The sequence below is a fragment of the Nothobranchius furzeri genome, chromosome 8, assembly GCF_043380555.1.
Source record: "Nothobranchius furzeri strain GRZ-AD chromosome 8, NfurGRZ-RIMD1, whole genome shotgun sequence".
Taxonomy (NCBI): Eukaryota; Metazoa; Chordata; class Actinopteri; order Cyprinodontiformes; family Nothobranchiidae; genus Nothobranchius; species Nothobranchius furzeri.
The window spans coordinates 80,764,379-80,791,591 of record NC_091748.1 but is presented as its reverse complement, the minus strand read 5'-3'; the positions used below and the strand labels follow the sequence as shown (position 1 = coordinate 80,791,591).

At 45.4% G+C, this 27,213-nt stretch overlaps 2 protein-coding genes across 4 annotated transcripts in view; one reads left to right on the top strand and one right to left on the bottom strand.

Moving 5' to 3' along the window:
- tmem259 (transmembrane protein 259) overlaps positions 1-6,800 on the top strand; it is a 46,315-nt gene extending 39,515 nt beyond the window's left edge. Inside the window, exons 11-12 of the mRNA XM_054733039.2 lie at positions 5,656-5,755; positions 5,841-6,800. Of these exons, the coding sequence (XP_054589014.1) occupies positions 5,656-5,755; positions 5,841-6,440 (700 nt within the window). The 3' untranslated portion in view covers positions 6,441-6,800. The remainder of the gene's footprint in view (positions 1-5,655; positions 5,756-5,840) is intronic.
- A 61-nt stretch (positions 6,801-6,861) lies between these two features.
- LOC107388743 (ELAV-like protein 1) lies at positions 6,862-20,976 on the bottom strand. Of its 3 annotated transcripts, none has more exons than XM_054733045.2 (8): positions 20,456-20,976; positions 15,249-15,311; positions 13,825-13,887; positions 13,572-13,740; positions 9,328-9,431; positions 8,756-8,909; positions 7,587-7,812; positions 6,862-7,485 (listed from the first exon to the last, which is right to left on the bottom strand). In XM_054733045.2, the coding sequence occupies exons 2-8, from the start codon at positions 15,282-15,284 to the stop codon at positions 7,167-7,169; spliced, it is 1,071 nt and encodes a 356-aa protein (XP_054589020.1). In that variant the 5' UTR covers positions 15,285-15,311; positions 20,456-20,976; the 3' UTR covers positions 6,862-7,166. The 3 variants fall into 3 exon arrangements, with proteins under 3 accessions (XP_054589020.1, XP_054589021.1, XP_070410504.1); XM_054733046.2 differs by lacking the exon at positions 9,328-9,431 and adding an exon at positions 9,232-9,281; XM_070554403.1 differs by lacking the exons at positions 9,328-9,431; positions 15,249-15,311; positions 20,456-20,976 and having other exon boundaries at positions 13,825-13,866.
- Between the last annotated feature and the right edge of the window lie 6,237 nt (positions 20,977-27,213).

The window sequence follows — 27,213 nt, the reverse complement described above, 5'->3', positions numbered from 1 at the left end:
CTAGCTGCAGCATTTTGGACAAGCTGAAGACTTTTAACTACATTCTGTGGACTTCCTGAGAGTAATGGATTACAGTAATCCAGTCTTGATGTAATAAATGCATGAACTAGTTTTTCAGCATCACTCCTGGAAAGTATGCTTCTAATCTTAGCAATATTCCGAAGGTGGAAAAAGGAAATCCTGCAAACTTGTTTAACCTGGGATTTGAATGACATGTCCTGGTCAAAGATAACACCAAGGTTCCTTGCTTTGTTCGCGGAGATTAATGTAATGCCATTAAGGTCAGGCGATTGGCTAAGCAATTTCCTTTTCTGGATTTCTGGTCCAAAGATGAGAACTTCCGTCTTGTCTTGATTTAAAAGCAAAAAGTTTAGAGTCATCCAATGTTTTATGTCCTCAAGACAAGCCTGTAATGTACCCAACCGATTAGGTTCATCAGGGTTAATGGATAAATATAACTGAGTATCGTCAGCATAACAGTGGGAGTTTATCCCATGCTGTCTAATGATTTTACCAATTGGGATCATATATATAGTGAAAAGAATTGGTCCAAGCACTGAACCCTGTGGTACTCCACAAGTAACCCTGGAGTATGAAGAAGATTTGTCATGTACATTTACAAAATGAAATCTGTCAGACAGGTAGGATTTAAACCAGCCTAACGCTGTTCCTTTGATCCCTACAACATGTTCAAGTCTTTCTAAAAGAACATTGTGATCAACTGTGTCAAAGGCAGCACTGAGATCTAACAAGACTAGAACAGACACAAGATTCTTATCTGAGGCCATGAGAATATCATTTGTAACTCTCACTAATGCAGCTTCAGTGCTGTGATACTCTCTAAAACCAGACTGAAATTCCTCAAACAGAGCATTAGTGTTTAAATGCTCACATACTTGGATGGCCACTATTTTCTCCAGGACTTTGGATAAAAATGGAAGGTTAGATATTGGTCCATAATTCATTGGGTCATCTGGATCCAGAGAAGGCTTCTTAAGTGAAGGTTTGATTACAGCAACCTTAAAATCTTGTGGTACATACCCATTTACTAAGGATAGATTGATTGTATCTAGAATGGGGGCAGTAACCAAAGGAAATACATCTTTAAATAATTTGGTTGGGATTGGATCCAAAATGCAAGTTGAAGGTTTAGATGAAGCTAATATTTTTGATAACTCTGAAAGCTCAACTGGATCAAAACGGTTCAAGCACAGATGAGGTTCTACAGTCACCTCTGAAGCTGCCTCACTTACTGAGGAAGAAGAAATCGCATTAGGGAGGATGCTAAAGATTTAGGATTATGCTTATTCTCCTCAATTAGTGCTGAAAAATAAGCAGTTCTAGTTTGTCGAAGCTTATTTTTATAAAGCACAAGACTATTTTTCCAGGATAGGTAGGCCTCCTCATGGTGCGTAGAGCGCCATGTTCTCTCCAATTTCTTAGTTTTGTTTTAAGGCTCGTAAATGAGAATTAAACCAGGGAGCCAACTTCCTGTCCCTAATTACCTTCTTTTTTAAAGGGGCAACATCATCTAATGCCACACGTAAAGAGGAATTAACATGATGAACTAAGGCATCAATTTGTGAGGGGCTACAACTGAGAATATTGCCCTCTGCTACGTTCCTCTGAGATGCTGAGGACAGTAAAGATGGAACAGTTGATTAAAAGACGCAACAGCGTTGTCAGATAGAGACCGACTATAGTGAAATTTACTTTCATGTCTCGAAAACTCAGTTATAAAAAACTCAAAGGTTATCAGAAAGTGGTCCGAGAGGACTGGATTATGTGGAAAGATCGTTATTTCCTCACACTCTATGCCATAAGTCAGCACAAAGTCTAATGTATGATGGAAGGAGTGGGTGGAGCTATGTATTCTTTGAGTAAAACCAATTGAGTCTAAGATATTACATTGAGGCTACATTGAGGCTATCATTTTCAATGTCCACATGAATATTAAAATCCCCCACTACAATGACCTTATCAGTATTTAGCACCAAACCAGATAAAAAATCTGAGATCTGATCCAAAAACTCAGAGTAAGGGCCTGGCGGACGATATAAAACTACAAACAAGAGTGGTTTTACAGTTTTGTAATCTGGATTAGGAAAACTAAGAATAAGATGTTCGAATGAACTGTAGCTATTAATTGGTAAGGGACTGATTAATGAGTCCGAATGAAAAATGGTTGCTACTCCTCCTCCTCGCCCCGTACTTTGAGCAATATGATGATTTAAATAATTTGAAGGAGTCGACTCGTTTAAGCTAACATAGTCCTCTTGCTGCAGCCAGGATTCTGTGAGAGAGAGCAAAGAGATCTGATTATCACAAATCAACTCATTAACTAACAAAGTCTTAGAAAAAATGGATCTAATGTTCAACAACCCACATTTAATTTTTCTAGTTTTCTGCTCAGTTGAATTTGTTCTAATATTTGAGATTTCCATGATTTGCTTTATTAAGCCTGATATTTAATCTGTGTGGTTTTGGCCGTGGGCAGGACACTGTCTCTATGGGGTAGTGGGTGGGTAACAGTACAGAAGCTGCAGAGGGGTGGGTTAAACTACGACTCTGCTTCCTGGTCTGGACCCTGGGTTGTCATGGAGGACTAATAAAACTGGCCATGTTCCTAGAAAGAAGAGCTGCACCATCCAAAGAGGGATGGATGCCGTCTCTCCGCATCAGACCAGGTTTTCCCCAAAAAGTTTTCCAATTATCAATGTAGCCCACGTTGTTTTCAGGACACCACCTAGACAGCCAGCGGTTGAAGGACAGCATGCAGCTAAACATGTCGTCACTGGTCCGATCAGGCAGGGGGCCAGAGAAAATTACGGAGTCCGACATTGTTTTGGCAAACTTACACACCGAAGCAACATTAATTTTAGTGACCTCCGATTGGCGTAACCGGGTGTCGTTACCGCCAGCGTGAATAACAATCTTACTGTATTTACGCTTATCCTTAGCCAGCAGTTTCAGATAAGATTTAATGTCGCCCGCTCTGGCCCCAGGTAAACATTTAACTATGGTTGCTGGAGTCTCTAATGCCACGTTTCTGACTATGGAGCTGCCAATGATCAGAGTCGGCTTGTCAGTGGGTGCGTCACTGAGGGGGAGAAATCTATTAGAAACGTGGACGGGTTGGTGGTGGCCCACGGGCTGGGTTCTATGCTTCCTGCATACCGTCACCCAGCTGGCCTGAGGTCCCGGCTGCTCGGGTTCTGCTGGAGGATCGCTACGGGGTGGTTCTGAGCTAGTTAGCTCCGCGCTAGCTAAGTAGCTACGGCTGTTTACGGGTTTTTCAACAGCGCGGAGCCGGGACTCCAATCCCGACACCCTCGCCTCCAAAGCTACAAAAATGCTACATTTATTACACGTACCATTATCACTAAAGGAGGCAGAGGCGTAACTAAACATCTGACACAGAGAGCAAGAGATAGGAGACGGAGAAGCAGAGACAGAAGTAGCCATAGCAAAGCTGAGGCTAAGCTAACTGCACGAGCAATCCGTTCAATACCAAATAAACTGCGTGCAAACTCAAATGGTTCCCTAAATGCTAGGTGGAACAACAGAAAATGTGTGTTTTAGCGTGCTTTTGTGCTACAATAACTCAGAGATATCCAAGTACAGAGAAATTAAATCAGTTTTAGCGAGCCCCAAACACCAAACAGCTACACGTAGTGCAACACTGAAACAGGAAACGCCTTACTGATACGAGATTGGGAGGGGACCACAATATAGCCCCAGATTCGTGGTTAGAAAATACAATAGTTTATCTCTCACCAAATAGAATATTTACTAAGAAATCACAATATAACTATAGACACATTACTTTGTCGTGTGTGTGTGTGTGTGTGTGTGTGTGTGTGTGTGTGTGTGTCTGCTCTGTCTTCTCCATCCCCAGTGAGTCGTGGAGGATGGCTGCTTATACTGAGCCAGGATTCTCTGGAGGTTTCTTCCTGTTAAAAGGGAGTTTTCCTCTCCACTGTCACTTTATGCTTGCTTGGTATGAGGATTGCTGTATAGTCACTGACACTAGTCAGTGACTTGATGCAATTTGCTGGGTTCCTTATATAGGAAACATTATTTCTGATTGGCTTAATGAACTGACCTGGATTGGAATGTTTACTATGTGAAGTGCCTTGAGACGACTCTTGTCGTGATTTGGCGTTTTATAAATAAACTTGAATTGAACTGAACACTGAGCTACAGAACTCTGCTGTGGCACTCCGCTCGGACATTGAGAAAGTCAGAGTGAGCGTAACGGAGGAGGAGGGCGGATTGTCCACCTGGTCTTACAAGCTTTTCGTAATACAGTGGGGGAGCTAAGGAAGGAGATATCCGACCTGCAGGAGAAGTGTGAGGATCTGTAGCATCGGTCGAGGAGGTGCAACCTTCGATTTCTTGGAATTCCAGAGGGCTTGGTCTAGTTTAACCACAGCGGTGGACTGTTCCAATAGTACAAATCAACAGAGGGGTTCCAAAACACGAGCCACCATGGGCCACTTGTTCCACAACGATGACATCAGCAAACCGCTCACCCATGCGACGTCACACACGCAGTCTGCCATCTGCCCTTAACAGTGAAAACCGAGACTCATCTGTGAACATAATGCCTCTCCAATGGGCCAAAAGCCATCGAATGTGAGTGTTTGGCCATTCAAGTCGGTTACGACGACGGACTGTAGTCAGGTCCAGACCCCGATGAGGACGAGAATGCAGATGAGCTTCCCTGAGATGGTTTCTTAACAGAAATTATCTGGTTATGCAAACCGATTGTTGCTGCAGCTGTCCAGGTGGCTGGTCTCAGGCGATGCTGGAGGGTGAACATGCTGGATGTGAAGGTCCTGGGCTGGTGTGGTCATACAAGGTCTGCGGGTGTGAGGCTGGTTGGATGTACTGCTAAAATCTCTTGATATGCCTTTGAAAACAGCTCATGGTAGAGAAATGAACATTCATTTCACGGGCAACCGCTCTGTTCGACATTCCATTTGTACGCTCCCTCAAAGGTTGTGATATCTGTGGCGTTGTGCTGTTTGATAAACCTGCACATGTCAGGGTGTCCTTTTGTTGTGGGCAGTCTGAAGGCACACCTGTACATTATTCATGATGTCATCAGCCCCTTGATATACCACACGTGTGAGGTGGGATGGATTATCTTGGTAAAGGAAAAGTGCTCACTGACACACATTTCAGAACATCTGAGGCATGGGTCTTTTGTGTATGTAGAAAGTTTCAGATGTTTGAGTTCAGATCATGAAAAGTGGGAGCAAAAACAAAGTGTTGCGTTTATATTTTTGGTCAGTGTAACTGTTTAGTGTGGCACCAGGTATCTTTATTATTGAACCTTTTCACAATATTCTGAGACTGAATTAGTGATTTTTATTAGTCATCAGTTGTTTATTATCAGTCTGTGTGTAATGGATGAATCTAACATAAGTTTGACTTTTTAAATGGAATTGCTGAAATAAATCAACTTTGACATGATAATCATCACCTGCACCTGCAGGTAACAGAAGTCTAGGGGTAGGGTTGGTCCCTGATGTTTCAGGAGTTCTGGAGACCAGATTCTCAGATTCAGAACCAGATCTGATCTAAGCACTTTCCTTTCTGAGAGGAAATCTGATTTGTTTTGCGACTCACCTCCTGTTTGGGTTGCAGGTTCTTCTATCTGTACCACTTTGCCTTCTACGCCTACCACTACCGCTTCAACGGGCAGTACAGCAGCCTTGCTCTGGTCACATCCTGGCTCTTTATCCAGGTCAGAACCGGCCTTGGCCTCTAAACTCCGCCCTCCTCAGCTCTAAAGCAATATTTGATTTATTTCTCTGCTTGTTCTTCTGCAGCACTCCATGATCTACTTCTTTCACCACTATGAGCTTCCTGCTATTCTGCAGCAGATTCGAATCCAGGAGATGCTGCTGCAGAACCAGCAGGTGGGTCAGAACCAAACAGCTTTGCAGGATAACCTCAATAACAACAGCAGTACAGCTACTGTAGGTACAGGACCTGCTACAACCAGCCAGCCAGGATCCACTGGCACCGACCCCCTTGAACTGCCGGCTGAGCCCCTCCCATCTTCAGTAGGGGAGGGGGCAGGAGAAGTGAGGGCGGAGCTAAACTGGGTCACTCAGACAACTACTATAATCACAGATGCTCTGACTTCCTCCATGGAGCCTGGAGGAAGTGAGGGTCAGGGCTCCGCAGGAGCAGACATCAGTGCGGAGTTCTGGATGGGAGCAGGGACAGCCCCCCCAGCAGGAGCAGCAGCCCCCCCAGCAGGAGCAGCAGCACCAGAAGGAAGTGTGACAGTTGCCACCCTGCAACAGCCGGAGCTTTCAGACTGTGTTCCCTCTAAAAGCCTTGCGCCTCAGGCTACAGCTGCAGACTGTGAGTGCAGAACGTCCGAGCAGCAGGAGAGCTCTGCGCACTTGAGAGCTTCCTGAGAATGCAACTGTGCCTCTGACTCCGCCCCCCCAGTATGAGCTGGAGCCTCAGTCTGTCAGCTGATGGAGACGTGTGATAGAGCAGACTGGACACATCAGCAGTTTGGTTCTGGTGCAGTCTGTTCACCCATTGTTCTGACAGACTGACAGCTCTGCCTGGAGGGAAACGTTCCTGGAGAACAGGAAGTGTGTGTTGGAGCACCGGGGCGCTTGGACTGACTGGATTGGTTGCCTTATCCATTATCCTCAGACTGACAGCAGCTGAGCAAAATGATTGGTTGTGCAATATATTAGCAGCTGCCCACGAGGAGGCGTGGCTTGTCAATGTTTAGTTGGAAATAAAATATAAAAAACAGTTAATCAGGTGATCAGTGACTTGTGTTCTGCATCACACACACAGCTGGGGTAGAGGAGAACAGGACTCGTTCACCATGAGCACATTTATTACAGAATAACAGTCAGACAAGCGTACATGGTGGTTTAAAAGGGTTGTTCTCCACCCGGCATCACCATGGCACAACTTCTACAGGAATTTAAAACCTAACGCTCTACACCCGTGGTGATGAAAGGCTGCTGAAGTCAAACACTGGAGGTCGGGACAGTCCACCGACGACTGCTGTCCACAGAAAAGTCTTCAGTTATGCAACAGATGAAATAAAAAAAGAGCCAAAAAACTATTTCAAATATATAAGCTCCACCCACTCACTGGCAACCCCCCCACCCCCCTTACTTGTGTCCTTTGTTGGTTTTGAAGGACACTTGGAGGACTCTGTCGTCCAGCCGGTACCCATTCAGGCTGTGGATTGCCATGGCAGCCTCCTCGTAGTTCGCCATGGTAACGAAGCCAAAGCCTTTGCACTTGGTGGTGTTGAAGTCTCGGATCACCTTCACGTTGACGACGGCACCGAACGGCCCAAACATCTGCCACAGCATGGCCTCATCTGCCTCCTGACCCAGGTTGTAGATGAAGATGCACCAACCAGGAGAGGAGTTCCCAGAAGCTCCTCCCCCTTCACTCATATGGTCAACACTCATTGGTGAAAACCTGGAGCCAAGAGCACAAAGATCAATCAGAGCTGCAACCTCACATTAGTAATCTGATTACTAAAACAAACAGTTGCCAGGGCTGCTGAGTACGTCACCCACCTGAACCTGTGTGCCTGGTGATGGACCGGACCTCCAAAGCGACGTGATTGGCCGTGGTATGCCTGTGACATCATCGGAGAGTTCCTGCCTTGATTGGGATTGGCTGCAAATTTAACAATGATTGGCTCAGAGCTGCCAGGGGGCACGTGTCCGTTCAGGTGCTTGATGGCGTCCTCAGCCTCAGCTCGCTTATCGAAGCGAATGAAGGCAACGCCTCGAGATAGACCTGGACAACGGGACATTGGACCAGAACCGGACAGCGAGTCAAACACGGTCTAGGGCTGCAGCTACGAGAAACAAATATATGAAAACTAAACTATTATTTGTAACGTGTTAAACTGGTTTTCCCTCGTTCCAAGCTGATATTTACATTAATAAACTCTTTATGGAGAAGAACCTGACCTACATTTCCTTCATGGTACACCGTCTGTGTTTGTATAGCACCTCTGTAGGGTTCCACAGCCCCCCAAAGCACTTTACAACACAGTCACTGGTTCACACTGCCACAGGCACCACCAGTCTCTCCGACCACCGCCAGCAGGTAAGGCGGGTTAAGTGTCTTGCCCAAGGACACAACAGCAGCAATGTCTGGTCAGAGCCGGGATTGAACCTGCAACCTTCCACTAACTGGGCATCCCGCTATACGTCCTGAGCTGCTGCTGCTTTGGGTTGGTATTATAATAAGATCCCAAACGGCAGCGTTTGTCTTTGCTGGTTTTTCTACCTTCCTCCACCGCCTCCAGGTGACCACGTTGTTCTCCAGGAGAACGTGTGCAGACTGTAGAGCGCACATCCAACAAAGCTGTGGATCCGTGTAAAATGATTTGAGGAATTTCATTCAAACCATTCAAGGGTCCATTTAAGCCCTACACCAGTCTACTGTCTCAAGACCAGGCTCCGGAGGTAAAGGTGTAATGCAGCGGTACTCCTGGACCTGGAGGGCCGCATGTTTTAGTTTCAACTTTGCTTCAGCACACCTGATTCAATCAGCAGGTCATTATCAGGCTTCTGAAGAGCTTGGTGAGCTGCTTCACCAGTGATTCAACCATTGATTTAAGTATGTTGGAGTAGGGAAACAAGGAAAACAAGCTGGATACCGGCTCTCCAGGACCAGGAGTGAGCACCACTGGTCTAACGTGTCAAGTCTCCGAAACTGGAGCAAAGGTTACCTGAAGCCTGGTCCACCAAAACTCTTGAGTTGATGATGCGTCCAAAAGGAGCAAACATGTCTTCCAGGTCCTGCTGACTCACAGTTCTGGGCAAACTGCTGATGTACAGGTTTGCATCCTTGATCATGTCTGAACTTGGTCGTGCAAACGAAACCTGCAGGAGAGACACAGGAAGTCTTCAGGTTTTCATGTTCAGACCAAAAATAAAAGCTTTCACATTACAGAGAAGTTATTCAACACAAAAATAGTTTTACATTCAGTCTGCAAATAAAAACCAAGATTTTAAAAATAAAGCTTACATTTATCCAGATGTAATTTAAACAGAATAAAAGTCAAAACAAAACAAAAACATTCCAATGGCTTCAGATCACTTTTCAAAATAAAAGCATTAATTGTTAAAAAAAATAAATAAATAAAAAACATTTCATGGATTTACATTGTGGCAAACTAAGAAAAACCCATCAGATTTAAAATACCTTTATCTGCCAGTCGAGAGCGCCCCCTACTGTCCAGGAACACAACACATCTAGCAGTAGAAACAGGAAAGTCAAAGAGCTCCTGGAGCACGTTACCTTGATAGTTTTAGACTGTAGCCTCAGGCCATTGAGGGTACTGATAGCCCTCTCTGCATCACTATGGTTAACAAAGTTAACAAAGCCGTAACCTAAACTGTGGCCTAGAGAAACACAAAAAAAACAACAACAACAAAATAACAATAAAACTGTCTGTGTGGCAACAAAGTTCAGACGGGTACACATCAGAAATCAGCACAGTCCAAAACGGGTCAGTGGTTCTGAACAAACCCAGAAAACACCTCTGCAGCACCGGACCGGAGTCCTCACCAGGTTATCTCAAGTTTAAGTAACCACCTCTGTTTCCATGGTAACAGTAACCCTATGGCACTGGTGACAGTGGAAAAGCAGTTAAGGTACTGCCCTGTAACTGGAGGGTTGCAGGCTCACTCCTCACTTGATCTTTTGCTGTTGGTGTGTCCTTGGGCAAGGCACTTCATCTCCAACCTGCTGCTGTGGTGGTGGTGGTCGCCCCCCAGGGAGGTTCATTGTTACCATGGAGACAGAAACGGTTTCAGGTGACGAAAGTTCTGCTTCAAAGCCATTAAAATGGCCGACCCCTTAGCGCCAGGGAGGGAAGCTGGGTTTGTATCGGATCAAGGTGTTGAGCAGAACCAAAAACCTGTTTTCTTGACTTGTTCAGAACCAAGTTCAGATCTTTCTACATGTGAGAAAAGCGTTACAGTCACAAACCCTGAAAAAAAATCTGGTCAAAAACACAATAAACAAACATTTAAATACATAGAATAAAAAGTAAACAGCACAATAAAAATGTTTTCATTTACAGTTCAAAATATGACAAAATCAGTCTAATCAGATTAAACACCCAGCCGCCGCCATTAAAGCTGGATAAAAAGATAATGGGACAGTGGAAAAAAGTCGCCCAAGATTTAAAAAATAAAAAAAATCTACAGTTCGTAAAAATTAAAAAGTTAAAAAAAAAAATCTAAAGTTGAAATTTTCTGATTTTCCAACCGATATTAAAAGTAAAAACATGTAATAAAACAAACAAAATGTTAACGAACCAACAACAGTCAGAAACGCTTGCTGAGAAAAGCTGATGACGAGTCATCAAGCACATTCTGGAGGTCTGCTTCTAGTACTAATGGTCCTACAGTACTAATAGTAGTACTACAGCAGGGTAGTTCTAGTATTAGCAATGATGATCCAACTAAGGTTGGGCGACTGGACAAATCTCTTGACCATCGGCGACAGTCAGAACCCTTCACCGTTCGTGATTTTACCAGCGTTCACGTGGAACCTCTTCCCACGCACACGGGCAGCCGTGCTCGGGGTGACTCGCACTGAACGGGCCCTTTAGGTCCTTTCCATCAGCAATGTGCACCAGGCGGCTGCCCCTCTGTCAGCACCTGCTTTGATGTGGCTCCAAGCCCCCCCCCCCCGCAACCAAGAGCCCCCCCACTAGGGCAGTTTCTCAGTTGCCATGGAAAACCAGCTGAATCATGTAGAGTAGAGTAGAAATGAGTACTGGTGGACCTTAGAGATCAGAAGAGCATTGATTCTTCTGATTCCAATTAGGAAGAGTGACATGGAAAATTAATATTTCGTTATTGCAAAATCACGATTTGTTTCCGACATTTAAGTCGTTTTGGAAGTTATTAACCAGTAAAATACAAACATTCAAAAGTATTCCAATTCACAGAAAACAGGATAAAGATTTCAGAATCCTAAAAAAAAAGTCTTAAAATTCCAATATCCATCCTTCCGCTCGCTCACTCACTCACTCACTCACTCACTCCCTCGCTCACTCCCTCGCTCGCTCCCTCGCTCGCTCCCTCACTCACTCCCCCCCTCTCTCACACACACACACACACACACACACACACACACACACACACACACACACACACACACACACACACACACACACACACACACACACACACACACACACACACCTTAATCAACATAGTTTTGTTTAAGTGTGTGTGGGAAAACAACGTTAAGAAAAAATCAGTTTAATGAAACTAAAATAAAATGTTCCAGTATTTCATATCTCCTAATTCCTACTGCATGAGTTCAGATGCATTAATTCATGCACTTACACATTAATGTTCTGATTTTACTGAACAGCTGGTTCTGTAACAGTTCCTTTACTATTGTGATCAAACATATTTCATCTCAGTTCTGAGGCTGCTCTGTAGTTTTCTAATAAACACACATAGCAACTTCTGATCAATCCATATCAGCTTCAGATGTAAAATAATATATTGATGTAAACCACACCCACTAATGTCCAACTAATAAATAAGAGGTGCGTTCATCTGTGTATCTTTGATCTGCATGAGTGATGTTATCAGCACCAGAACAATGAAGCAAAGAAACAGATTCCTGAGTTTATGTTAGTAATTTTATTTATCAGGTGCATCTGACCTGTTCTAGTTTTCTCTGAAATGAGATCAGACCAGTGCTTCTATGGGTCGTCTCCTCTCTGCACTAGAAACATGTACTTTATTATAATGTTCACTGTAATGCATCTTGATGTTCTTAACAATAATTTAAATCAAAGATATTGGTCAATAATGCCAAATATGTACATTTGTGTTTCAGTCATTTTTATACTGGCTTAAAAATACTTCATTAAGTCTACTGAGCAGGGGTGTAGAAGGTGTTTAACAGGGCCAGCCCACTAATGGTCTTGGACCTAAATAAAGGGGGCAGAAGGAGATGTTTTTCCAGACGCCAAGAAAAATTAAATGCCACCCCCCCCCCCCCCCTTGCAAAGTGTGTCACTGAGAGTTTAAAACGTAAATTATTCTTGTGCAAATATTGGTGTATTCACCTTTAATACTAGTGGTTAAGATGCAGCAGCTGCTGGATTGGTGCAGTTCAGAGTGGAGTGCGTCTAATAAAACAATATTAATATGAAGGTGAGTCATAATTGGCTTACAAACGTTTAAATGGCCTTGCGCTGGTCTATCTCTGAGCTTCTAGTGCATGATGTTCCAGCTGGTGGACTGAGGTCAGCTGACCCACTGAAGCCCCCTTCAGACGGGCCATGAAAACGGAAATGTTCCGGACTCTGTCCGTACGTCCTTTGTGTCTGAATACAAACATCCGGATAACGTGTTCCGTAATTAAACCGGACGAAGCCCTAGTAACAGGTCCGGACTTGTCACGGGCAGGGTGGCTGCTTCAGACTGGTGAGGTCGAGTTCCGGACGGGGGGAGGGGACCGGGGGACGCTGTGCGCACCTAGATAACCCGCTGCTGTAGCATGCGGCGAACCACGGCAGCTCGCCTCCTACGGTACCGCCTAGACGCGCGACGGAGCGCTTCACACCGCTTCAGTGATTCCTTTAACCATTGAGCTTCATCATCCAGGTCTCTTATGCGTCTTCGTGTGCGCAGAATTATGCTTACCCCCCCCAGACATCTGGAACGTTTCCCTGCTGTGTGAACGCAGCCGAAAGGACCAGTTCCGGTACAAAAGTGGTGTGTCTGAAACCGTTCTGGTTAAAACCGGACTGAACTGTCCGCACATATTCCAGGATGTCACTCTGAAAAGGGCTTAGATGGAATGTCTGTAGGGCGGGGCTACAGAGAGGAGGTTTCAGGTGTTTCTCAGTGGCGGCACCATCAAGCAGGCATCATCTGTGGCTGTTCATTTGTACTCTTAAGACCTTGCGTTGGCAGGGTGGTCCGTGTGCGTGTCTGATTTGGATTTTGTGCATATTCATGTTTCTGATTGGCTGCTGTCGTTTTATCTAGTTTACATTTTCATGGTAAGCACTTTGGGCAGCACTGCTGCATGTGAAGTGGTGTAGAAGCACACGTAGTACTGTTGGACCATTAGTACTGATACTAGTGCCAAAACACTGTAGTACTGGTATCAATACTGATGGAACAGTACTAATGCTAGCATGGTAGTACTGGCATTAGTACTGTTTAACACAAAGTGAAGCATCAGTGGGACGTCTTTATTAAGGCAGGTATGCTGCAGCGGTTGGGTTGCGTCGCTCAGCAGTAATAAAGCAGAACAGCTGGAGAACAGCTGGAGAACAGCTGCAGAACAGCTGCAGAACAGCTGGAGAACAGCTGGAGAACAGCTGCAGAACAGCTGGAGAACAGCTGGAGAACAGCTGCAGAACAGTTGGAGAACAGCTGGAGAACAGCTGCAGAACAGTTGGAGAACAGCTGGAGAACAGCTGCAGAACAGCTGCAGAACAGCTGGAGAACAGCTGGAGAACAGCTGGAGAACAGCTGGAGAACAGCTGGACTTACCTGCTACTTTATCCCGGATCAGTTTGGCAGACTCCACGACTCCGACGCTGCTGAACAGACTGCGCAGCTCGTCCTGACTCATGCTCTGAGGCAGGTAGTTCACGATCAGGTTGGTCCTAGAGTCCTCCTCCTCCATCATCTGCTCCGTGAAGTCGTTATCATACAGCTCCTGTGATGACATCACATGTGATGTAAGAGGTCCAGCTGACTGCAGACATTCAAAGATCACAGAGCAGAACCAGAAGACAGTCACCTTCACAGCAGCTCCTTTGGAGGCGAGCTGGAGGTCACTCTGAGACGGCTGGACCTCACACACCTGGACACACACACACACACACACACACACACACACACACACACACACACACACGTAAGAAATCAGTCTGAACAGGTATTTTGGTTTAATGATTGTTAATAAATGACACAGAAATGAGCCAGATCATGCAGAGCGTGTCCAACATGCTGCTGGGAGAAAGTTGGACCATGCTAGGCCCGTGTTGGCAGCTCTGCATCGGTTCCTGATGCTTTTACTGGTTTTTAAACCTCTAAATGGTTTGGCTGCGGCGTATCTGGCAGACACGCTGCACTCGTATGTTCCCTCTCGGGCTCTCCGGTCAGAGGACTTGTCCTTGCTCGTGGTCCCCGGTCCCGGCTGAGGATGCGGGGTGACAGAGCCTTTTCAGTTGCAGCTCTGAAACTACGGATGAGCTTCCATCACACAGTCAGCAGTCCTCTTCTGTAGCGGTGTTTACGTCCAAGCTGAAGACCCGCTTGTACGAGCTGGCTTTTAAATCTGTGTGAGTGACGATGTCGCTGTTTCAGTCTCACTTTACATCTTTTTATTTGGTTGTTTTGTTCATTTTTAGCTGATTTTATGTGTCGTGTTTTTATCTGTGAAGCACTTTGGTGGCAGGTACGCGTCTGCAAGCTGCTGCAGGAAGAAAGGTCGAGTCGAGAGCTTCAATAAAACCACGTGAAGCGTAAGGACATGTCCATTTTAAGACTCGAGAGGGCGATGTTAGCCCAGTGTGGGGGGTGGAGGGCACAGCGGGGAATACCATTGGTAAAGATGGATCTCTCTGGCCCCGCCTCCATAGAGGCCAGGCTATCCTGAGCTACGAGTGGTCATTCTGGTCACGTGACAACTCCACGAGCGCTCCACGTGTGGCTTGTTCAGGAGCGTCGCAAGAAAAGAGCCACTCTTCCAGAAGGTCGAAGGACACCCGTGTCTCCAGAGAGCTGGACAATCACAGGTTCTGGTACAGAACCAATATGGCGCTCGCACGTTAGCCTGGGTGGTCGGGGGTGGTCTCAGTTGGGTCTCGAACGGGTGGTGTGGTGCTCACATATAAATCCCAGGGACCTCTCAGGAATGTGGGAATTCTCCAAGCCCAGGGTTTCCCCCAGAAAATGAGTTAAGCCTGGCAAATTCAGCCATCGGAGGTGGGGGGTCGCGCGCTCTGTCCCGCAGCGCTCCTCAGTGAGAGGGGGGGGGGGGGGGGGGGGTTTGGACATGTTCAGCTGCTGTTTCTCACCAGCATCAGCTGATGGAGGGCTCTAGTTTCGTTGCGCCGTTCGTGTCAGCGGACACGGTAGGGTCGGGGAGGGGGGCGGGGTTTGCAGGTCTGGAACGCTTAAAGTTTTACTTGTTGTCATGGCAACGTCTGATGCACCTACCTTCAGATACCTGATGTGTCCACGTCTCAGTGCCATGGAAACCAGTCGGGTCGTTTGCTGCTTCTGGAAGAAAAACAGGAACCGTAGGTAGATGAGCTAGAGATGACCTCTGACCTCTGACCCCTGAGTGAACAGTATCATTCGTACATGGTTATACAGGTTAAGTACCTTTTGCCCGCAAAATAGTTTCAAATCACCAAAACGATAAATAAAAGCTGGATGTATAAATGTCAACACCCCCACTCTAGAAAAGTTTGCTACGCCCCTGCACCCCCCCCCCCCCCCCAGTATTTTGCTAGTGTGTGTCCAGACGTGTGTTTGCTGCCATTCCTTGTCGAGGTACTCTTGGAGAAGAGATTTTTAATCTCAATGAAGTTTATTTCTGATTTAATGTTCAGGTAAATTCTGACGTTCCTTCTCGTTTTTACCAGTTCAGACACTTCTCATCGCGCTCACACACACAGACAGGTCACATTTGTGTTTTTGTTATTCAGCTGTGGCTACATTGTAGCTCATCGCCATCAGTGTGTAAATGGGTGAATGACTGATTGTGTTGTAAAGCGCCTTGGGGGGTTCCAGGACTCTAGAAGGCGCTATATCAAATACAGGCCATTTACCATTTAAAACAACAAGTAGAAGCGCTGAAAGCCTTTCTTCTAAAACAATAAAAGACGTCTACGCTGTCGCCAGACGCCATTTTTTACTACAGCGTAAAAACTACAGCATCACGCCGTACAGTCGGCATTTCCGTCTTTTGGTTTTGAGCTGGCTAGCCCCGCCCCTCATGTGCCGCTCTGCCCGAGTTACCAGACTCTCAGGGTGCAGAACTAACCAGAGGACGAGTCCGGCAGGCCAGACTGGACTTTCCTGACTGTGAACCAGAGCCTTGTGACTAGGGCTGCACAATATATCGAAAAATCATCATCATCACGATAACAGGACGTGCGATAGGCCCGTCGCAAAGCACGTCAAAAATGGCGATAAATGTTTGGTTCAACATTTCCATCCGTGTCATACGTCAGCTTTTAGTAAACCAGCTCTGTTTTTTACGTGGACGTATGATTTGACCAATCAAATGTAGCCCTTCTGATATGCAGCCAATCAGATGGGTCCGTTCACGTAATACGCCCGCCCCTACGTAGACTCTTAGGATGGGTGGAAAGCAACACCCGAACATTAGCGGCGCCGTTCCCTTGTTCGTCATGCTGGCTCAGAGCAACGAACGCACTTTGTGCTGATGTTTCTGGATTCAGCGCTGCTTTCAAACGTGAACGTGAGTCCGCTCGGTGTCGTTAAGCAGCTGATAATAACCGGGCTGACTCCGACACGTGCCAGTGAACCAACCCACCGTTAGCCCCAGTCTCCGGTTAGCTTCCAGCTAAAAGGCTACAGCACTCTCCTCCCAGTCCCTCCCTGCTAAAGAGGGCCTGGAAAAGTTCCCCCACACATCAAAGTGATTTTTCATTTATGAGCTTTTATAACCTTGTTAATCAGGATAGTTGATTTGCTGCTGCACATAAACTGTCAGTCAGAAGCTCTGCTAGCCGGTTAGCTTAGAGGAGCTAGTTCAGTTTGTTAGCTTGTTATCAGAAGTTGCAGTTTCATCATCTGAGCTGCTTTTTAAGATCTAGGTAAACTTGTTCAATTTGGGGTTAAAAACAAACGTTTTCACATATTTTCCGTGTAGTTTTTTTGCCAGTTCCTCTTCTGAAAGGTAGACGATTGTTTTTCTCTCAGAAAATCTTAATATTCTCCTAGCTTGGCCCAGCACAGTTCACTTCCCAGTTACAGCAACAGCTTTATATCAGAACCACATAAGTGGAGAAAATGCTCAGTAGCAATGAGAGAATTTGCTGTTGCATTTAAGTGATGTTAACTATTATTTAACATTTAAACTTATTTTCTGATCTTTTTATTTATTAAAAGACCCTGGTAAGGGATGTTTTTCTGTATTTGGAGCATCAGAAAAAGTTTCATGGTGGAGGTGATGTTTTAAAGTCACTGAGAAACTGCATGCATGCAGTTTGTTTTGCTGCTAATACAGTTTATTGCTACTTATAATAATTATAATATTATAGTATATCCCCCTGAGCCTGAGATCAGTGGACTCAGGGGTCTCCTTTAAAAAGCAGCTGAAGACTCACCTGTTCAAGCTGGCTTTTGTATGACCTTCTTCACCTCTCTCTCTTTATTCTGCTCTCCCCACCTATCCCACCTTCCTCAGGATCCACTGGTTTCCCTCTTTCCTGTTCACTCTCTCTCTCTCTTTACATGTTTTAATCACAATTGTCTATTTTTTGCTCTTTTTAAATATATTTAAAAAAAAATTCTAAATGCTTTTTATATTTTTACATTTTTTGTTTTTGTGAAGCGCCTTGTGGTTTTTATCTTGAGAGGCGCTTTAGAAATGATATCTTCTTCTTCTTCTTCTTCTTCTCCAGTGGGATGACCCTAACCCGGGGACATTGGTACACCTTCATTTATTCGCCATGCTTGGATGACTACCTCCTACATCTGTAACTTAATCTCACAGAGAAGTGTAACTTCTCACAGTCTGCGTACAACCATCAGCTGTTACTGTGGTCTGTTTCCTCACACCGAACCGGGCTGGAGGGCTTTGGTTCCCTCTGCTCCTTCTGCATGGAGCAGCAGGGGTGGACATTCACTTCAAAACCAACCAGCCAGCCGGGCCGGTAACTCTGAATATTTACCGGCCCCACTGGTCAGCTGCCAAAACGAGTCAAAATAATAACAGAACTGTTTTAAATGTAATAAACCTTTATTTTGTACACATTCACAAACATAATAACGTATTCAAGTTTGAATTTGTTTGTTCCCTCAACAAAACACGATTTTGTCGTCGCATACTTCCGGCATACAACGCAGTACATCACCAACTCCGCTTTGCTGTACTCGAGCCATCGGCTGTGTTCCAGATGAGCCAGTTCTGTGCAGACTAGACCAGCGGTGAACGGCGAGCGGTGCATGCCGGTTAGATTCGTGTCCGAATTGACGCCGACTTGCTCTGACGTCATGCATACGTAGGCAACGATAAACTCGTGAGATCAAGGCGGCTGCAGATTTTGGAGCAAGGCGCTGCAGTTGCTCTCCCTCGGCTGCTAAACCTAGAGGATGACGGGAAACGCCTGGCTCTCACCTGATCTAAGATCTGATTGGTTCATATTTTGATCCAAACATTCGGTGGTAGAACATGAAATGTTAGTTGTTCACATGTATTCTATAAATCACATATAGGCCATAAAGAGAAATGTGTTTTGTTTTCTTTTGTCACGTTTCCTATGAGCACACTAAACCTACAGCTGATAACCTTTAATTATTACAGTCAGGTCTTCATATACAATATATGATATCCACAAGCACGTGAGGATGTGTTTCAGCTGCTAACAGGCACCAGAATTAAAATTGAAAATTAAACAAATGTGAACGCTGACGCGATATCTTCAGCCATCGTCACCCCCGAGCTACACATGTAGGGACATCCAAGAGATTCAACTGGCAGAAACAACTGGTTCACACCACAGTCTCTCTCTATCTCTCTCTCTCTCTCTCTCTCTCTCTCTCTCTCTCTCTCTCTCTCTCTCTCTCTCTCTCTCTCTCTCTCTCTCTCTCTCTCTCTCACACACACACACACACGTAGAGGAAAAGAGCTGAGAAAAGAGAGAGGAAATGGAGGACAGGTAGTTAAAAGAAAAACTACAGCTGAGCCGAGGCGCGCCTCAAATGGGGCGCGTCTGATCTGAACTGAGGAGCGGCGAGCAACGGCCGAATTTCGTGAGCAATTCGCTTCTCGGCGCTTCGGGCGCTTCCGCGGCCGGTGTGTCCCCGGCGAAACGCCGGCTTTCAGCCACTCCCCCCGCTGCTTCCGTCTTCTCTCGCCTGTTTTCCAGGCGATGCGCTGCTCAACTCGAACACGGCCATTCTCTGCGCCTCCCGTCTTCTTTAAACCGCCAAGAATCGTTCCTCCTACGCACACGCTTCTCTGCTTCATACCGTTTCGAACTGTCTCGCTTCTCCTCACCAGTTTTAAAGCGTTTTGCCGGAGATTTCATCAAGAAATCCCATCCCTGTGGTGGCGCGATCTTCCTGCGTGCTTGTGTGTTTCTAGCGTGGTTCCACTTCGTCTTTAATAGTGAACTTATAGTTCACGTGACTAGAACTAGAATGTGCAGTACGTGCACGAATCGTACAAGTGCAGAACGTGGCTAGAGGCGCGCAGGTTCACGCGCGCGAAACGAAAACGGCGGCTTCCTACAGGGCGGGGCCATGATGCAGGTGAAAGCCGGTGTGTAAATGACAAATAAGGCTTGGGCGCCACCCGGGCGGTAAGTCGTCAAGTATTTACCGCCCGACGAGAAAATTTAGCGCCATTGGCGCTCGGGCGCTTTAACGGTCCACCCCTGACCAGGCTGCAGGAACACTGCAAACTAACCCAGTTTATCTCCTTGAATACATTTAAAACCAGACTGAGAACCTCGAGATGCTTCTCTGGGTTGTAACGGTCTTCTGTAATCTAGTACACAACAGGGCTGTGTAACTGTAACTTAGTAACTGTTGCTGCCTCTGGGCCAGGACTCCCTTGAAAATGAGGGTTTTAATCTATAAACAACCTGTAAAATATCTGTCATGAACAAACTAACTCACAGGCAAACAAACAAACAAACAAACAAACCGCCTCCTGAACGGCTCCGCCCACCGCCCGACCCCAGTAGTGAACAAGTTGTTAAGGTGTTACTCCTGTGGGTAAAATAGGTGCAACAACCCACCACCGCGTGCCCCCCACATCCTTTATGCTTCCCACGCCCCTGCTGCGTCCCCTCCCAACACTGAACTCGTTCCTACGCACTTGACAACTGGTACCGGCAGGAGTGCTACTGGGCTTCCAGACCGAACCTTAGACCAACATAATTAAACGGAAAGCCTTTGGGCTTCACCTGTGTGCCGTTTCAGTACCAATCCCTCTGGACCGGTACCAGCAGCAGGCCCAGCTGCCTGGTTCCGGATCCTGATGGAACCTGGACCGTTACCAGCAGCAGATCCGATTCTATTCAAGCCGGTACCGTTTAAACGGACAAGAGGGAACCGAATCGTATCTGACATGGGTGGGCGAGCACGAGGAGCTCAACATGGCGCGCTTCGAGGCTCATGGCGGGAGCTAAAACAAAGCTTGCTGACGTAGCCGGTCTTACCTGTCGAAGCGACTTAGGTGTGCCGGTCTGGGGTCGGGGTGCTCTGGTGCGTGTCCGGTACCGAGCCTGGAGAGTTCGGGACACGAAATTAGAATCTGCACGTTCAGACGACACACCACACACAAAGGTAGCAAGCAAGTCTCGCGAGACTTCTTCCTGTTCGATGGCGGAATGCAACAAAATGAGGTGAATTACCGCCACCTTTTGGCCTGGCGGCTCCTGACGCTGGAGTCCTGGTACGTCATTTGGAATCGTAGGATGTCCAAGGAAGGCCCCGGTTATGGGATTAGATTTGTGCCAATAGGATCAAGAAAAAACATTTTGAACATTTTGAAGATCAAACAAAAATTTAGAATTTGAGAGAATATATATATTGCAAAAAATCATTTCAAAAGTAAAACTTATTATTGGAATCAACTTATTAAAATGAGTAATGTCCTTTTTTGTTTGACTCTATGTATTTTTGTTTTCATTTTCCTTTGTTTTATTCTCACTGCTCAGATTTGCAGTTTCACTTCCTGGATTTCTCCTTTGCACTGCCTGAGGTTTTGACCCAACCCTCTTGGGTGGGTGGGACTTCAGAGAAGTCCTCTCCCAGTGGACAGTGGGTGTTTCTCACTGCCAAGGTGCCTGGCACTGCAAGGCAATGTCTTACAAAGCCAGGCGGCTTGCTTACGAGGACACGGTCCTTCCTTGGTGAAAGAAAACGGTTAAATGGAACAGACTTGCATCGCGTGACCGTGGCTTCCACGGCGGTCATGTAACGTAGGAGATAACGTTATACATTATACGTATTAGTTTCAATATAAATATCTAACGAGCCTTTTACTTTTACAATTGTGTATATATTTGTTAAATTAAACATGTAAGCAAGTTACTATCCACCAAAGCTGCAAATACTAAGCAATTAACCAACCATAGATAACTTCTTTGGATCTAAATAAAAAAACCATTTTAAATTAGCTGACTTACTTTTAAACTTAAAATTTGCCCCCGAAGTAGCTGCCGGCTTCTGATCCGCCGTCCTTTTGAAAATACTGCACTGTATTCTGGGTAATTTTTGACCAAGGCTAGGCTACAAGACACCTCCCGTGCATCCTCGCTCATCTAGCTAAATGGCTAACAAACAGAGAACACATGCCTTGGTAGAACATGAACATTGGAACATGCCTTGGCGGCTCCTGATGACGTATCTCCTAGGCAACCGGGGCAGGGCCAAGACATCAAGGCGAGGTTTCTTGGCATTGAGAAACACGTGTTTTCCTGAATGACAGTTTGTGACCCAGAAGCGGAAGTGACGTAGACCCCGTGACTTTACGTTTTTCCCCACATGAGTCTGTGTAGCACCACCTGTCAGCCACATTAATATTTCTCCTGTGTACTGTGGATCAAAGTGAGTATTGATCATTTATTTGATATTTTCTTCGAAACCCTGAGTTAAAATCTTTAAGTAAAGCCAAATGATACTTTGTAAGTTAGGATTAACCAGACGTTAGATCGATAGCTACCTTAGCCAAAGTGCTAGCCGATGCTAGCCAGGACCGCAAATGCTTTATCAGGGCTTCCCCCAGGCTTTGCTTGGTCACCCGCCAGGCTAAGTGAGTAACGGCAGCGTAAACAAACCCGTTTATGTTGTACTATCGATGATGCAGGACGAGCAATAACTTTGTGAAACAGCCATTTTATTTACCAACCTTGTGCATCTTACATCTTGGGGCGATGGTGGCACAGGAGTTAAGTGCTCGCCCCGTAATCGGAAGGTTGCAGGTTCGAGTCCCGCTCAGTCTGTCGCTGTCGTTGTGTCCTTGGGCAAGACACTTAACCCACGTTGCCTGCTGGTGGTGGTCGGAGGGACTGGTGGCGCCTGTGCTCGGCAGCCTCGCCTCTGTCAGTGCGCCCCAGGGCAGCTGTGGCTACATTGTAGCTCATCCCCACCAGTGTGTGAATGTGTGTGTGAATGGGTGAATGACTGATTGTGTTGTAAAGCGCCTTGGGGGGTTCCAGGACTCTAGAAGGCGCTATATCAAATACAGGCCATTTACCATTTACCATTTACAGACAAGTCTCATCCTCTCGAACTGCTCTCGTGCTCTCCTGACGTCATTGCGTCAACCCTGCACTACAGGTGCCTGAACACAAACTTCCATACATCACATGTATGGATGTTTAATGTATAGTGAAGCATATTGTTGTTCAAAGGGAACTGAAGTTGTCTGATGTTGAGCTATAAAACCCAATTTAATTAGAGCACAGTAGACACATTTACATGGACACAATTCATCTGATTGAACACCCAATCAGATCAAAAGTGTGCCCCAGGGAAGCTGTGGCTACATTGTAGCTCATCACCATCAGTGTGTGAATGGATGAATGATACACTGTAGTGTAAAGCGCTTTGGAGTCCTTACTCTGAGAGGTGCTATGCAGGTGCGGGTCATTTATCATTTTATTTATCAAAAATTTTGCATGTAAACATGTCAATCGGAAAGTTCTGATCCGATTCAGCCCGATCGGAATGAAAATTCAATCCGATTGAGAGAGGTGGCTTAGTCCGATCATCATTCCGATAGACGTGCATGCACGCAGCCGTTCTGATTGTTGGAGTAAAATAACACCCACTACGAAACGTAGCGAGAAAACAGGTAAACAAAACTGCTCTGTGTTTTAAAAAGGAACTACAGCATGGGATTAGAGATACAACACAGCAAGAACCACCTAAGATGATCAAACAGCAGTGTACAGAGATACAAGTGAGATAATGGAAATCAGCTAAATCCATACCATTATAAACTCAAGAAGAGCTATTTCATACATACTGAAGTGAATTTGCTGTGATGCAACAAATCTACTATTTATAGCAGTTCCTGTAAAGAGATTGGGAAGGGTTAGCAAAACCATATAATATACAGAAAACATCAGTAGAGTTTCTTGAAACATAGATTAATGCAAAGCTTCAGGTTGCACACGACTTTCTGTGAATGAGGAAAAATGAACATGTAGTACCAATTTATGCAGCTCTAACTATGGCAGAAGCCGAGGCAACCAGGTGTTTTTCTTCAAAGGGCTTGTCCGTGGACTGAGCGTCCCAGTTGAATAATAGTTGGAATGGTTAGAGTCCTTGTCAGGATGGTTTAAGTTTTAAGTTGATATATACATATATATATATATATATATATATATATATATATATATATATATATATATATATATATATATATATATATATATATATATCCAAAACGAGTTCTGGGTGAAAGAATTTGGTTTGCAGTTAAGCTAAATTATTTCTTAATAAAAGTGGCATTCAGACGCAATCTTGTGTTCTACCTCACCGTTCAGACGACCCTCAGTTCAGATCCGGAGGTCAAGGGAGGTTGTTGTCAGCCTCTGGGAACCCGGTCCGGTAGGGTAGACCAGTGGTACAGACTCTCTGGTCCTAGAGTTGCCGCAGGCACACAGGTGGATGGTATTGCGTCTTAAAATTAACTCTGAAGGAGTTTTGCATCAGCTTGTTGCAGATGGTGTTTCTGTTGAAGCAATTCTATCGGCATGACAGAAAAGCTTTAGTAGAGGTTTGGAACGGCCGATTCTCTGGACTCTCGAGCCACGGAGAGAATTTGGTGAGCTCAAGAACTGAACTTGAACTGAGGAGTTAGGTTTTAAGAGACGGCCGGTAATCTTATTCTAACGAATTAGATTTTGACATGTTAGAGGGTGGGACTTAACATACCTCGGAACACGCCCTCCCAGAGACAGAAAGCTCTGGTGTTATGGAACAAAGACATGTGAGTGCAGTTAACCTTAACCTGATTACTGTGTCCTGCATGGTGTGTATAAGTGCACGTGATCTTCTTGTCACTGTTAAACATTACTGATTATCATAAATAATAATAATTATTAACCAGAGAATAATAATTCATTTCAGTAATTAAATACATTTATAATGAGCCTTGATGATTATTTATGAACCTTGTAGTAGACAGTGAAAAGAGTTTATTAAAAATGATTCTTTTAAATCTTGAAGTGTCCTTCTTCTTGCGGATGGAACAGCAGTCAGATTAAAGGGGTGGTGGACCGACATTCAGTCTCCTGTGATGGATAATCTGTAGATAGAAGTACAGCCAGGACAGCTTGACCCAGCTGAGGAAGTGTGACCTTTGGGTCACAAATGAGGCCATTCATGTCGCTACAGACCCCCCATGGTCAGTGGTGGTCACAGAAACCACCTGACGTTGAACATTCAGAAGGCATGAAGGACTCCTTTTAGCAAAGGCAGACTCAATGTTCCAGATGAAGGCAAAAGGAGTGAGGAAGCATTCCCCATGCCGGTGAATAGTCAGGATCATATCCTGAGGAAGTTGGTTAAGTCAACAATTTGTAGATCATCGTATTTGTATATCCTTGTGAAGGTAGCTATTTCAACAGCAATTGATCGTTATGAATTAGTAATCCCAAAGGTGGATTGCAAAAGGATAAAGGAGCTCTGTGTTCCCACACTGCACAGAGCAGGATGTAGAAGGACGACCAGCAGGCAGGATCAGGTCCCAGGTGACTTTTAGGAGACCCATCAGCGCAGCAGGATCAGGATGTCCAGACCCACGAACCGGAGCTCCAGGCAGCATCAGCATCAGGCAGCGAAGCATAGAGGTCCCCCAGGTAGCAAAGACCAATGGCGAAGCTCAGGAGAGGAGCAGACACAAGCACGTGAGGGTAGACACACGAAGATTGCGTCTGATGCAAATCAAAGAAACAAAAATAAACCTGGCACTGTGAGTACCTGCATGTACTATGTGTAGCAATTATGTGAATTAGCTTTCAAGTGAACGCTACGTGTACTGGAAAAAGTGGTGCAAACAGAACAAAGTAATAAAACCCTATACTGCGTATGGGAGAAATCACTGCACTAAGTAAAAGTTTTATCAAAATGAAGGGCGAAAATGGTTGTAGCCCATTGAGGTAAATTAACAAAGTTAATTATAAAGTTGTCACTTAATTACTGTAGTAAAATTCTATAAAAAGATAGATATGTGAATGTCAAAGAGCACTAAAAATGTAAATCAGTGAAGTTAGTAATCAACCTAAACGTGAATGTACTCATAAGGAATCAGGATTAGTGAATAACTAAATGAACTGAAATCAGTTATCAAAAGATTAAACTTCAAAAGTTCTCAAAATCACTAAAATTTAAAAAATAAAGAAAAATTGAATTTAGATCAACATAACAGTTAGTGGAGTTACTCACTTCAAACTGTTATGAGCTTAAATCACATGATTATGAAAAACCACAGCCAAGATCTACCCAGTCTGCATGATATGTCTAGACATGAAATTCATTCACACACACACACACACACACACACACACACACACACACACACACACACACACACACACACACACACACACACACACACACACACACACACACACACACACACTCAACAGGACTTATGTGACCTGAATCAGAGAACCCAGCGAGAGCGGACGGAAGTTCACCCCCCTTGTGGCACGATTCGAGTTGGGTAGTCAGCTATATTGGTTGTAATAACATCCAAATTAGTGGGATCTTTGTGAGGTTTGATTTTGTTCTTTTGGACCCATAAATAGATGGAAACTTTGTTCGTTTGGTGATCTTGATCAGATACACGACCGGAGAGGGTGGTTTAGTTGTCAGGTACGGACCTGACCTTTCCTGCGAAAGGTTATTAACCAGTTTACCAGAGGTGACTATTGTGTGACCAGAATTAGGAGCAAACTTGAGGTCAGAATGAGAGGCCCTCAGATCATGTTGACTCTGGACCAAGTAGGGTTACGTAATATTCTCCATTCCACCTTAAAATAGAAAAAGAATCCTACAAAAAAGGAACCAGGGTCTGTACAATAAAACTCACCGCAGCCTCAATCACCCTGAAAAAGCAGCGTATTCTACGGACCACAAGAGTGGACGCTCACTACACTACCACTGTAGTCGAGCGAGACAAACAACAACTTGTGTTAAAATATCCTGATTGCAGTAATCTCTCTCTTTCCAGCTACATTGGTGGCCAGAAACTCAGCTTTGAAAATCGACTTCCGCCAGTGAACTTCCTTAACGGTCATCTCAACAACTTGACAGACCCTCTTGCCACTCAAGGTAAAGATGTGGGCACATCAGGGTCACTCAAACCCTTGTGGCCCTTTGATGATGCATCCATCTTTCAACCATCTGATGGGATTTTGTCTGTTCAACTGGCCTTTTCTGTAAATGACCTTGTCAGTCTTCAGTTCCAGGACCCTGCTATCAGCAGAATGATCTTGCACCTTTCTGATCCAAAAGCTCATCTACATCCTTCTCTGGAGTTTGACTCCGTTCCTGAGCTGCGTGCTCTCTTTTGTGTTCGTGCCATTCCTCCTTTAGGTGTTGTTGACCACAACGGTGCCGGACTGACCAGGGAATCCTGTACCTCTAAGATCATTGATGTCCACAGAGCCTGTGTGGTCCCTGCAGCAGAACCACTCCTACCTGAGTTGGGGAAACCACCTGACCCAGGGGAGGCTGACGCTTGCAGCGACACTCCGCCTGAGACTCCATACCCTGCAGTGGGGACGCCACCTGCCGCAGGGAGAGTTGATGGTGGCACTGAGACTCCAGCTGAAGCCCAGTACTTTGCGGTGGGAACACCACCTACCAAAAGGGGGGGCTGATGCCATCACTGACCTTACTCCATTACAGCTGGCGCTGATGACCTCTTAAACTCAGGTGGGTGTCTTACCTACCA